The 12,756-nt window shown below is 51.6% G+C and overlaps 2 protein-coding genes across 2 annotated transcripts; both read right to left on the reverse strand.

Moving 5' to 3' along the window:
- Nucleotides 1-314: 314 nt before the first annotated feature.
- On the reverse strand, nucleotides 315-4,432 carry C1qb (complement C1q B chain). The gene is made up of 3 exons (XM_051171733.1): nucleotides 4,288-4,432; nucleotides 2,145-2,346; nucleotides 315-961 (listed from the first exon to the last, which is right to left on the reverse strand). Exons 2-3 carry the CDS (start codon nucleotides 2,323-2,325, stop codon nucleotides 381-383), a joined length of 762 nt encoding a protein of 253 aa, XP_051027690.1. The 5' UTR covers nucleotides 2,326-2,346; nucleotides 4,288-4,432; the 3' UTR covers nucleotides 315-380.
- A 4,517-nt stretch (nucleotides 4,433-8,949) lies between these two features.
- C1qc (complement C1q C chain) lies at nucleotides 8,950-12,361 on the reverse strand. Its single transcript, XM_051171970.1, has 3 exons — nucleotides 12,224-12,361; nucleotides 11,735-11,930; nucleotides 8,950-9,614 (listed from the first exon to the last, which is right to left on the reverse strand). The coding sequence occupies exons 2-3, from the start codon at nucleotides 11,916-11,918 to the stop codon at nucleotides 9,058-9,060; spliced, it is 741 nt and encodes a 246-aa protein (XP_051027927.1). The 5' UTR covers nucleotides 11,919-11,930; nucleotides 12,224-12,361; the 3' UTR covers nucleotides 8,950-9,057.
- Nucleotides 12,362-12,756: the final 395 nt, after the last annotated feature.

The following is a 12,756-nucleotide window of genomic DNA, read 5'->3' on the forward strand; positions in this document are numbered from 1 at the left end:
TATGTGGGTGCCGGGGATCGAACTCAGATCCTCATGCTTGCAAGGTAAGTACTTTACTGACCGAGCCATCTCCCAGCCTGGGAACATTCATTCATTCACTCATTAATTCATTCATTCATTCATTCATCCATTCTTTGACTAGCACTCCTCAAGCCTCTTGGGAGCCAGGTACTGGAACTGAGACTCGGATTGGACCACTGTTTATTTGCTCATTCATTCTGTAACTAACATCTACAGGGCTCTGGTCTGGGTTTCAGGCAGTCAGAGGGTGGTGTCGGGGGTGGGGGTAGGGGTTGGGGGTGGGGGGCGGGGGAGTCCAGGGAGGATAGCTGGCAGGGAGGCAGGAGATGGTCATGAGTAGGTGTGATTTGACCCTGTGCTCATGTATCCATGTCAGGGAAAAGCAGGAAGCCAGTGAAGATGCTGTTGGCGCCCTCGATGCCCAGCAGGGAGTTCTTGTCTGTGGCCTGCAGGTGAACGATCTCATCTTGCTCCAGCTTCAAGACCACACCACCTGTGGTGACCTGGAAGGTGTTCTGGGCATAGTCACAGAAGGTGAGTATTCTCTGCATGTGTTCCCGGTCCTGGCCACGCACGAGGTTCACACACAGATTCCCTCGGGAGCTGGCATGGTAGGTGAAGTAGTAGAGGCCAGGTACTTTGCAGGTGAACTTGCCGTTGCGAGGCTCATAGTTTTCGTTCACGTTGGTGATCACCTTCTCAAAGCGAATGGCCTGGTCCCGTCGCATGGGGCTGTTGATGGTCCTCAGGGCGGAGAAGGCTACTTTCTGTGTAGCCTTGTAGTCCCCAGAGTCACCTTTGGGACCACGGGCTCCAGGAGGTCCTGGAGCTCCTTTAGGGCCAACGGGACCCTTGGGGCCAACTTTGCCTGGAATCCCAGGGATCCCTGGGTCTCCTTTCTCACCAAACTCACCATGGTCTCCAGCTAGTCCAGGAAGCCCTGGAGAAACAGAATTAAAACAATCAAACAGAATCAGACAAAAGAAGAGACTAGAAAAAGAAGAGAGAGAGAGAGAGAGAGAGAGAGAGAGAGAGAGAGAGAGAGAGAGAGAGAGAGAGAGAGAGAGAGAGAGACTAGAGGTCACTGTGACAAAAAGAAGAAATTGGGCTGGGACCTTGGGTGGTTCCATGCACCTCTCTGAGTTCAACTTACTAACTATGAAATAGTGTGTGGGGGGGGTGGGTAGGGGTCAGTGCCAGATAGAGTTGAGTGAGTGGCATCCCCATGGAGAAAATGTGAGCCCTATTCTTGTCCTCAGCTCACACACCTTTTGTCAAACTAAAGCCTAAACCAAAGGCAAGGAATTCACAGCATACATTCTATCGTTTCCCTTCCCTAGCCCATGGCAGACATCCTTAATCGATCACAGCACACCTCTGGCTACACCTACTTGTGGATGGTAGAATTCCTCTCACGTCATCAGAGCACAGTACTGAAAGTTAGCAGTGGTTTTCAACTTTCCTAATTCTGCGGCCCTTTTAATACAGTTCCTCGTGTCGTGGTGACCCCCTCGGACCATAAAATTAAGTTGTTGCTACTTCATAACTGTTAATTTTTCTACTTTTTATGAATTGCAACGTACAATGGCAGGCTGCCTGATATGTGACTGCCGAAGGGGTTGCAACCCACAGGTTGAGACTCGCTGAACTAGAGACGCATATGCGTATCCCATGTAACGCTTGCCATTCTCAGTTGGCTGTATTTTGAGAAACTGTGATGATGTAGTGGGCTTCTGAGGAGAGGGGGCTGCCACAGAGGGTAGCTCAAAGCCTGTGCGTTAAATGAAGCTTCATAGCAAGGAGCCTGTGAAGCTCACAGTAGCTCTTATCGTTGAGAGCAGCTACTTGCCCTGGAGGTCAGGGTGAGTACAGGACCCAGGCACTGCATGGTGTTCTTTCTCTTAGTATGGAGGAAAACAGGACCCCTTATTTCGTCTGAGGCCCGCTGTTGACGGGGCTATGTTCCCATCAATCCCCCAGTCTGCAAAAGGGCCCTTCCTGGAAAGGTACTGGAGTCTCAGAATTCTCTTGCGATCTCTAAGGCAAGTGACTGTGACTCGGGAGATAGAAGATGGAGCCATGGCCAGCAACGTTAGTGTGTCCCCAAAGTGTGTATGTAGTACCTTTATCCCCCTTCATCCCTGGAGTTCCAGGTCGGCCATCAGAGCCAGGGACCCCAGGGATGCCGGGGATTCCGGGGATGCCAGGGGGCCCAGTGCAGCTGCTTTGGGCCCAGGACACGTGGAGCAAACCCAGAAGCAGCAACAACAGTGGCGTTGAGACCTTGTCCCACCACGTCTTCATCAGCTCAGCCTCTGCGGCCTCCTAAGGGTGAGAACACGTGGAGAGTTACTGCCGTGGTGGCTTCTGTCATTCACTAAATCCATCCCTTCGTTATCCATCTAACCGTTCATTCATTTCCCAGTCTCTCCAACCATTCATCCATCACTCCAAATAACCATCCATCCATCCATCCATCCATCCATCCATCCGTCTGTCTGTCCATCCATCAATCCACCATCCATCTATGTCTCTAACCATTAATCTATTCACCATCTATCCATTTATCCAATAGTCTTCTTTCCACCAATCTATTCATCCACCCATCCATCCAATCACCCATCTCTCCATCTCTCCAGCCATTCATGTAGTCTCCACCCACCTGTTCATCCATCACCTATCCACAGACCTCTTCAATCCTCTGTCTATCTGCCATCACACACATCTCCAAGCATGCGCCATCCATTCCTCTAGCTCTTCATGCATTTATTTGCCATTCAGCCATCCACCTACCCACTTCTTCACCCATCTATCCATGCACTCGTGCCCTCATGAATGCATGCATGCATTCATCCATCCAGTTAGGCATCCATCTGTCTATCCCATCCAATCATTCATCCATTTCATCATCTACCCATGCACCCATGTATTCATGTATGTATGTATGTATGTATGTGTGCATGCATGCTTTCATATATTTACAGATTGCCTTTCATACACTAGACCCTGAGGGTACAGTGACAACAGGGCAGAGATGGACTCTGTCTTCAAAGCCCTTTGTTACAAAGAGGAAACAGTACAAAAAAAAAAGTACACAAGTAAACTGAAATTGACACAGAGGGATTGGTGCTCTGGAAGATGGGCTACCTCCTAGTGCACAGAGCAAAGAGTGCCCTGCCTTTTCCCCAGGTAGCTATGGGGATGCTGGTGAGAATGAGAGACCCTGAGCTCTTGTCGGGACCTGCTGCTCCTGCTGCTGGACCCTTACAACATCTGAAAGGTGGGTTGTGCTGGACTGCCCATCTTACAGACGAGGAAACCGAGGCTCAACAGTTTGAAAATACTTCCTAACCTCACCCAGCAAGCTGTTCAGGGTCAGGGATATGGCAGAATTTCTCTCTGGGCACAGTTTACTGTTCCATAAGATGGGGGCAATGCTGACCTCTAGTCTATATTGGGAACCTCAAGTCTTAAATTTGGAGAGGTTTTCAAATCCTTTTGGTTGGGCCACCCACCTCTTCTGCCAGTCCATGATCACAGCCTTCCATCCCTCTCTATTCTAGCTTAGAGCCAGACCAGCTTAGCTTTGAACTCCCATTAGCTGCTGCCTGGCTGTGTGACCTCAGACAGGCGTACAACCTCTCTGGTCTCCTTGAAATGTTCATTTCTGGCTTACAGGCTTGTCCGTGGTATTAAATGAGATGACATCAGGAGAGTTAAGATCCCTTGGGCATCATGTGCCCTTTAGGAATATGACTTTGTCATTCAGGACTAACCAACAGTGACCTCCAACCCCAGGTGCCAGGGACATGTGACACTGGACAGAGCATCCTGTATTCTTATCTTGCTTCGGCCTCTGACGCACTCACATTTTCAAACCCTGAGGGCAATTGAGCTTGGTCTTTGTCAGGGCTCACTGCACCCATAAAAGGCTCTGGTCCCTCCAGAAGGGATTTTGGGATCAGAGAAGTTCTGAGGCCGATTGGAAATGACCCGCATGCATGAGGCAGAAGTAATATTTGGTTTAAGTCTCCATGGTTACTGAGACCACAATCCTAGGGGCTCCTGTTACAGATTGCCGATCCATCATCCCCCGGGGCCCAGGTAGTCACAGACACCTCCACCCCCAGTTCACCTTAGAGAGCCTGTGCTATCAATCTGGGCTTGGACTCTGAGAGTTCAGCCCAATCAATAGTTCAGGTGTTCATAGCTGGAAACAAGGTCTGTGCTAGTCCACCTCTCCCTGCCCTGCCCCGGCATGCTCACCTTAGTAAGGAATTCTGGTGTCCAACGATGCTTCTAGGCCAGACAGCAGTGGGTTCCCAGAGCCCAGAGACTGCTGCTGTCCCCAGAAAGCAGAAGTCTGGGTCCCTGGAGGCAGGAAGGACCTTCCCTTGGTGCCCACCCCCCACACACACACAAGGCCCAACAAGCTGATCTCCTTGTCGTTCCCCCCCCCCCCATCCTGCTGCCCTCAGGAACTTTCAGGTCCTGTTTCTGCTTCTGGGGGAAATTACTGAAAATGACTGCTATAACCAGCATGGTTTCGCCAACTCAGCAACTGGGCGGGTGGAGGTTGGGGGTACAGCCTGTCCCTTGGGGACTGTCCCCAGCTGGATGCTTGCCTGCCAGGGGTTTGTGAGCACATGACTTTCCACAGGGACTAGTGATCCTCCGTGGATGCAGAAAGGCCCATCTAAAGCCTTGTAACCTGGTTTCACAGTCAGGGGTCCTGATCTCTACAGCGGCTCTGCCTCTTGTCAACTAAATGCTCTTAGTACAGGGAGCCCACAGGGAGCCCCAGTTTCCTCCATTGTATGATGGAGCCATGTATATATACACTCCGAGGCTCTCACAGACCTCCAGGAGGAGAGAGGTGGGATTGGAGAAGGAGCACTGCCAACTAGAGCGCCCAGCTCATGAATTGTTAATGTCCTTTCATGTCCTCGGCTTCCCCTTTCTGGCCTTATCTCTTCCTCTGCCACCCGCTTCCCACCTCTGCTCTCTTCTCTGTCTTCAGAAAATAATCTAATAATGAATTTTAAATGTATTCATTACTTATTCATTCACCTTCTTCCACTCCCAACAGGGCTTGGAGCCCTTGACAATAGCAGCCGTGGGCAGGGGACTGCTGTTGTGTGCGGACTGACATCAAGTTAGAGCTGCAGAAGGGTTTGCGGGTCACTGTGCCCACCCCTGTCCCTCACCTTAACACTCAGGGAAACTGAGGCCCAGAGGCATGAGTCATCATTCAATAGGCTTTTTTGGGGGGGGCAGGTACTGCAAGCTATAGCCTGGGGAGGGGGCCTGAGGGAGTAGCAATGGGTCCTATCCTACAGGGCGTCCCTTTAGAGGAAGCTGGGGTTGGACATCTGTGGTAAATGCCACAGAAAATCAGTGAATCTCAGAACCTATACCTCAGGGCAGAGCCAGAAGCCACAGAGTTCTGAGGCCAGAGACTAGCAGTAGTCCTGTGGCTGTATCTATGTTGAGGTGTTACCCAGCTTCAGGGTTGGTACCCAGAGGGGATGAAAGGGGAAGAAGAGATGAGGTGGATGAAAGCAGATCGCTAGGCTCAGCCAGGTTCAGAGGAGAAAAGAGAGCTGAGGCCTGCATGCCCAGGGGACCTTCTTTACTACTTAACTTGTTTTTATTTAGTGATACAGGGTCTCACTGTGTAGTTCAGGTTGGCCTCAGATTCAAAAATCCTTTTGTCCCTGCTGCCCCACCCCCACCTGCCCCCACCCCCACCCCCCCACTCCTGGGATTACAGGCATGCATCCTGACTGCCAGCCTGGGGTCCTTCTGAGTGCCTCGTGGCCATCTAGGCTAGGTCTCTGGTTCCTGGGTAAGAAAAGGTCAGCCTGAACTTTAACCTGAAGAAGCAGCAGGGTGAAGAACAGGATGCAGATGTGGGGAGGGGGGGGAGGGCCAGGGGGTGGGGAGGGAGGCGTTGGGGACAGCCACACCAAGCTTGAATTTCCACTCTCCAATCACGAGCTTAAGCACATTACTGACTGGGGTTCCCTTGGGTCTACATCAGAGATGGGGGGGCCTTGTCCTGGGGCTGTTGGTGAGACAGGGAAGGAACCTTAAAAGTCCAGGGCCAAAGTGCCCTCTGACACGGTGTTATTTAAATGAAGAGGGGCTAATCTTGGAGCAGGCAGGGTCTATACTTGGGGACCAGGAGCTGAGGGGTCCCTGAGTAAGAGGTAGTATTGATTCCTTCACTACCCAACAGAGAGAGGTCTCACCTAATATGTGGGAAAAGCAAGGGAAAAACCCAGCTGCCGGTGCTGTTGTTAACTAAACTACTTCCCATAGTGGGTCAGGTATGGGATACCTGCCCCAATCCCATGCCATCTGTTTCTAATAATTTCTATCAAGCTACCTGCCATCCATAATCCCAAATACTTGCTAATGTTCTTCATCTGGGCAAATCCTCCATCCGTGCCAGCCATGTGCTTCTCCTCCACCTAACCCATGATGGCGCAGCCTTCTTCTCTCTTCTCCTCAGGTCTTTCCTCTTCCCAAGATTCTCTCTGTCTCTCCAAGCCCGGGAACCTTAGCCATGCCTATCTCATTTGCCTTGCCCACGTGTGATGGCTTTTTATTAATTAGCATCAAAATACATCAGACAAAGCCCCCAACATGCCAGGGCCCAAAAAAGTCCCCTGCAGATGGGGTGTCTTTCTACTTCCTGCCCCGCCCCACCCTTCAGTGTCCATCCCCTCAGCATGGCAGATAGCCTGGCACATTCTGAGATCTGCTCATCTTGATGTAGGAAGGACAAGGAGACAGTTGTGGAGGAAAGGGGGCAGGGAATGAATGACAAGCCGTGCTGTACAGGTTCTGGCTCTGACACCGCGACTGACATAGGCACCATATTGATTTTCTTAAGCCAAAGAAAAATGAGAAGCAAGATTTATCACACAGGCCATCGCTGGGTGACCTGCTAAGTGGTTGGTGGAGGGACAGCTGGGAATGTTGTGGCCAGTGACCCAGGCTGTCCCTGCTGAGTGCCCAGATTCAGTGATCCAGGCAGGCGTTCCTCAGCCCTTGCCTTCTGCTCTGTGTGTGTGTGTGTGTGTGTGTGTGTGTGTGTGTGTGTGTGTGTGTGTCCACTTGCATGTATACATGTGCACGCATCTTTGTCTCACTCTGTGCCATCTCACCCATTTCAGGAGCCTCTACTGCGTGCCAGGCGGGCATCACCGGATCCCACATAGGTATGGGAGACACCGATCCATGAGTAGGTAAGTGACAAAAATCACTCCACGGACCATGGAATTATGTGCCCTGGATTTGCTGGAAGCCCATCTACTCCTGTCTTGGGGCTTGAAATCCAGTTTTGTTTTACATAATTCTTTAGGTTGATTTTATGTATGACCAGACTTGGGAAAATGGGCTCTAAAGAGTCCTGAGTTTGGGGGCTGGAGAGATGGCTCAGTGGTTAAGGGCACTGACTGCTCTTCCTGAGGTCCAGAGTTCAATTCCCAGCAACCACATGGTGGCTCACAACCATCTATAAATGAGATCTGGTACCCTCTTCTGGCCTGCAGGTGTACATGCAGACAGAGCACTGTATACATAATAAATAAATAAATCTTTAAAAAAAAAAAAAAGTCCGGAGTTTGGGGTCCAAGCTTATGTAAGACGCTGTGGGGGACTCATAAGGGAGTCAGAGCAGGCTTCATGGAGGTGATCATGGTGGAAGAACATTGCCCAAGCTGTGTGGATGGTTTCTATAGACGGATGGCCAAGGCGAAGGCATAAATGTGTGAGGAGTATCCTTGCAGACTGAAAGGACCAAACTGTACAGAGAACACTCATTCACTGAGCTGAGGATCAGTGATTTCTATCTATCTATGTATCTATGTATCTATCTATCTATCTATCTATCTATCTATCTATCTATCTATCTATCTGAGCCAGGGACGTATATAAATCTGGTATATCCTGCCACTGACCCTCATGAGCCTCCTGTGATAGGCTGAGATCGTAGCTGGTTGGGAGTGGTTCTCCCAACTGCCCCCAGACTGAGGGACCTCCTTCACACCTCTCTACCCCCAGAGAGTTGTATTTTTGTGGTTTATTTTTAAAGATTCATTTTGAAGTGTGTGTGTGTGTGTGTGTGTGTGTGTGTGTGCGTGTGTGTGTGTGTGTGTGTGCGTGTGCCCAGGGGGTGTGTACATAATGAGGACAGGTGCCCGTGTCCAGAAGAGAACATCAGATCTCCTGAGTTACAGGCAATTGTGAGCTGCCTGGGAGGGAGTGCTGGGAACCAAACCCCCGTTGTCTGCAAGAACAGCAAGCGCTCTTAACCACAGACCCATTCCTCGAGCCTGATAGTTGCGCTTTGCATTTTTCTGTGCTCAGGTACCCATGACAGGCCTCCCTGGTCCTCTGAAGACCATGGTGGCCAGTCCCTGCCATCAGGAATCTCAGCCCGAGCTTCACAGCTTACCAGCAGCCATGTTTTATGCTGCCTCCCAGGGTCCCTGGGATCTGTGTGTCAGACAGCTCGGGGAGGTGTATCCATGTTCATCTCAGAAGATGAGTGTGAATATTAAACATCTGCACTCACCAGAAGGACTTTATGTGCGGGATACTATGGGTTTATGTTGGCTCATTCATTTGTTCTGTTTTTAGTCATTAGCGCGCAAGTTTCATTCATTAATTCATTTCACATCATCCCGTCATTCAGCACAAAGTCACGGATGCAAACATGCACACGACAAAGTTCAAGGCCTTCCAGTGAGAAGTCTGGGCCAGGCATATTTAGTGATCTATTTATTTCTCTATCTCCCCACCTGATAAAAACAAAACAGTCTTACAAGGCATCAGGTAAACTGCCACAAGAGATAATTCCAGTAGGCGGTACCCAGAGAAGCTCTGAGGAGTCAGCGGACTGATGGATCAGAACCAGGTGGACTTCCTAGGGGAAGAGGTCAGTGGTGTGGAAGGGTCTACGCGGGGGTGGAGGAAGCAGAGGGAGCAAGGTGGGTGGCTTGAGGCTGGAGCCAGCCTGCCACTCTAGTCAGGAAACAGCAGGAAGCCAGAGAAGACGCTGTCGGAGCCCTCAGTGCCCACCATGCCGTTGTAGTCATTGACTGCCAGCCACACTTCATCACCCATCTGCACCCGCAGTAGCACTCCTCCCGAGCTGACCTGCTTGCTATTGGACATGTGGTCGCAGAAGCTGGTCACCTTGACACCGTTGTGGAACAGCTGCACGCACAGGTTGGCCGTTTGTGATGCATGGTAGACAAAGTAGTAGAGGCCGGGCACTTTGCAGGTGAACTTCCCTGTGCTCGTGTCATAATCCCCCTGAGGGTTGGTGACAACAGAGTTGAACTTGACCAGGCCATTGGCCGCCGGGTACTGGGAGGTCTGTCGAGTGACCGTGAACACCGACTGATGCTTCTGCTTGTATCGGCCCTCCTCACCTGGCTCCCCAGGAGGCCCCCTGGGGCCTGGATCCCCTGGGAATCCAGAGGTCCCCATGGGGCCATTTTTTCCACGATGGCCAGGCATGCCAGGCTCGCCCTTCTGACCCTTGGGTCCTCGTGTTCCAGGGATGGCTGGGATTCCTGGAGAGAGAGAGAGAGCAGGCAGGAAGGAGTGATGGGGTACAGGGGACAGGAAGAGGGACCCCCAAGTGGGTCTGTCAGGGACCTCTAGTCTACGTTTTTCAGATGGTTCTGCCCAGGAGCAGGGGGCAGGTTAGGAGTGGAGGCTGCTGTAAGTCCTGTGTTTGGTCCATCCCTGTCTCACTTTCCAAATCTGTGATGGAAGGGTCCAATTTTACCCCAGCCTGATGACCCAGGCATCTGAGTTTCTCCTTCCCTTGCAAAGACCCTACTTATCTTTTTATTTAACCTCAGTTTCCTCTTCCAGGAAGCCCTCCTGGACTGACCCTATCAGTCCCTGCTGAGTGAGATACCTGTGGTGATTCTTTCTGTGACACTCTCTCTCTTTTTTTTTTAATTTTTGAATTTTTAAATATTTTATCTAATTTTAATGTATGTCTGTTGGCGTGGGAGTGTCAGATCTTGGAGTTACAGACAGTTGTGAGCTGCCATGTGGGTGCTGGGAATTGAACCCGGGTCCTTTGGAAGAACAGGCAGTGCTCTTAACCACTGAGCCATCTCTCCAGCTCTTCTATGACACTCTCAATGGTTTGTGGGCCTTTTTTTTGCTCAGGCTAAGTAGTCTGGGCTCAGAGCCCAACATCACTCAGGAGACTGAGGCAGGAGGATCACTGCAGGTTTGAGACTACTAGTGAGACCCCGTGTTAACAAAGCAAAAACTAAAACATAAAGAAAGAAACAAGAAGAGAGTGTGGGTTCAAGATTCAACAGATCTGGTCTTCAGGCTGTGTGACCCTGGGCAGTTAGTTGGTTTCCCTCTCTGAGTCTGTTTGTTATGAAGGCTGAACATGGGTTAGGCACGTGGGAAGAAGGTATGCTATAGTGTCAGGGGTTGGTGATGGCTAAGCAGGCCCATCTCAGCCTCTTCATGGGGACAGCGGAGGATATGATGTATTTTTTGGACTATAAGACGCACCTGACCATAAGATACACCCAGTTTCTAGAGCAGTAAAATAAGAAACAGTAAAAACAGCAATCGGACAATAAGGTGCACCCTAACTCCCCCCACCACATTTTTTTGGGGGAAAGTGCCATCTTATAGTCCAAAAAATATGGTTGTAGGAGAGGGGGTCATGGGGGCAGTGAAGGACAGTGGAACAAGAATCACCGTGTGATTTTGAGCCAGTTGCTTGTTCTCTCTGGACTGCAGTTTTGACATTTGCAACGTAGAGGCAAATCATGTCTCTAAATGTTTATCTGCTCTGGCAGAGTGCCCAGAGCTGAACCTGGTGCCCAGGGGAGCCCAGAACTATCCTCTAGCAGCCTACATATAGATTCCCTAAAGTACAGCCCTGGAAGGGGACCCTCACTGGGCCCCCATGAAGTAAGTAATTCCTTCCAAGGTCACAAGATTCCATTCTGTGGCTTGGAAGGAGGAGAGCAGCATCAACATCCTTTAGGGCACTCTTCATTAGTCCCCTGCCTGCCACGTTCCTCTGTCCCCAAGAGTTCTTCTCAGTCCCCACCCAGTCTCCCTGGGCATGGTGTCATGCCCAGACACCATTGATATCCCAGAGAAGCATGCTCACTCGGGGGAAGGGTCACCACACCTGTCCTCCTACCTAACCCTAGCTGCCCACACCTTTCCTTGGCCCTCCCCTCACCCCAGACACCCACAAGAACTTCCTGGGTATAGCCCTGACCGCCCCGTCCCTTGCATCCTGATTGACAGATACCATCGCAACCTGGGACTACAGCATCTGCTTCACAGATGTGGAAACTGAGGCACCGTGAGGTTAAAACAAACAAACAAACAAACAAACAAAGGTGTGCAAGCTGGCACAGAGGGAGGTGGTGGGCTTGGCTTTGGCCCTATAGTGGGTACACCAAAAGGAGCCAGGGTGGTCCCCCTTCCTTAAGTGTCCACCTGCAGGGTGCAGGGACAGGGGGCCTCCTTCTCCTCCCTTCCACAGGACAAGGCAAAGGAAGGCAGCAAGCTACAAGGTCAGCCTGGAGGCCGAAGCCCGAACTCTGAGGATGAAGGAATTAGGCCTGCAGAAAAAGAAGGCTCTGCACTCCCCCATCCCAGTGTCAGCCTTCACCCAGGCTCGCAGACTCACCTGGCTCACCCTTGGGCCCCCGGAGTCCATCATGCCCGTCCTTCCCAGGGGCCCCCGGCAGGCCTGGCATCCCTGGGATCCCATAGCAGCCAGTGCTCGCCTGGCTCCTGAGTGGTAAAGCCAGCAGCAGCAGCAGCAGCAAGTAGAGTCCACGATGGGCAGGGCAGCTGGGTCCCACATCCATCCTGAGGAGGAGCTGGGTGGAGGAGGGAGAGAGATGGTGAAGCTGATACTAAATTCTCCACTTGCCCTCCTTTCCCCTCATTGCCCTGCCCCCTCCCCACAGTTCTTCACCCCGAGGAGCCCACGTCCACGCACAGATGGTGGCTGGACGGATGATGGACAGATGGGTAATCGGGTCTCTTCTAAGGCCCAGGCCTGGGCTCCGCAAACAGAGCTAGTCCCGGTGCTATGGTTCAGGAAGGGGCTTGGGGGGGGAAACTGCCACTCACTCCCCTCACTCCCACCAGGGCAGGGTCCCAGCCTCACCTGAGGGTGTAGGGGTCTTCAGGCCTAATTACAGAGATGTCCTGTTCTCTCAGACAGGAAGACACCGTGTTAGAATGGACAGAGAAGAACTGCCCAGAGCAGGGCCTGCCTGGTGCTTCCTTCCCCCGCACTCCCCCCCCCCCGCCCCGGCATCCCCCACCAACAGCACCCTAATCCCACATCCCCTTTCCAGAAAATTTCCCTGAATTGACACTTTCTTTTGAGTTCTGAGCCAGGCTGCCCTCAGTGACACCTCTGTCCACGGCTTCCTTCCCTGGCCCTAGGTCATGTGTGCCAAAATGAGGAAGTGTCTTGTCCCTTCATCCTGGGAACATCAGGGTGCATGGGCGTGTGAGTGTGTGAACAGTATGTGTGTTATGTGTGCGCATGCGCACATGTGCATGTCAGTAAACCTCAGCCCAGGCCACAGCTGTCCCCAGAGGCAGGCTGATCATTGAGTTTGAAGCCCAATGGCCTTTCACCTTCCTGAGAGGAAGTTACAGCCCCTCTTCCAGAAGAGCGATTTTCGGGGT

This window comes from Acomys russatus, chromosome 29 (genome assembly GCF_903995435.1).
Source record: "Acomys russatus chromosome 29, mAcoRus1.1, whole genome shotgun sequence".
In the NCBI taxonomy this organism is placed as follows: domain Eukaryota; kingdom Metazoa; phylum Chordata; class Mammalia; order Rodentia; family Muridae; genus Acomys; species Acomys russatus.

Excerpts from the sequence above, each read along its gene's own strand:
- C1qc (XM_051171970.1), bottom strand. The coding sequence starts at position 11,918 with ATGGATGTGGGACCCAGCTGCCCTGCCCATCGTGGACTCTACTTGCTG. Across the intron at positions 9,615-11,734 it reads GGGGCCCAAGGGTGAGCCAG|GAATCCCAGCCATCCCTGGA; the intron begins GTGAGTCTGCGA and ends CTCTCTCTCCAG.
- C1qb (XM_051171733.1), bottom strand. The coding sequence starts at position 2,325 with ATGAAGACGTGGTGGGACAAGGTCTCAACGCCACTGTTGTTGCTGCTT. Across the intron at positions 962-2,144 it reads AGGGATGAAGGGGGATAAAG|GGCTTCCTGGACTAGCTGGA; the intron begins GTACTACATACA and ends CTGTTTCTCCAG.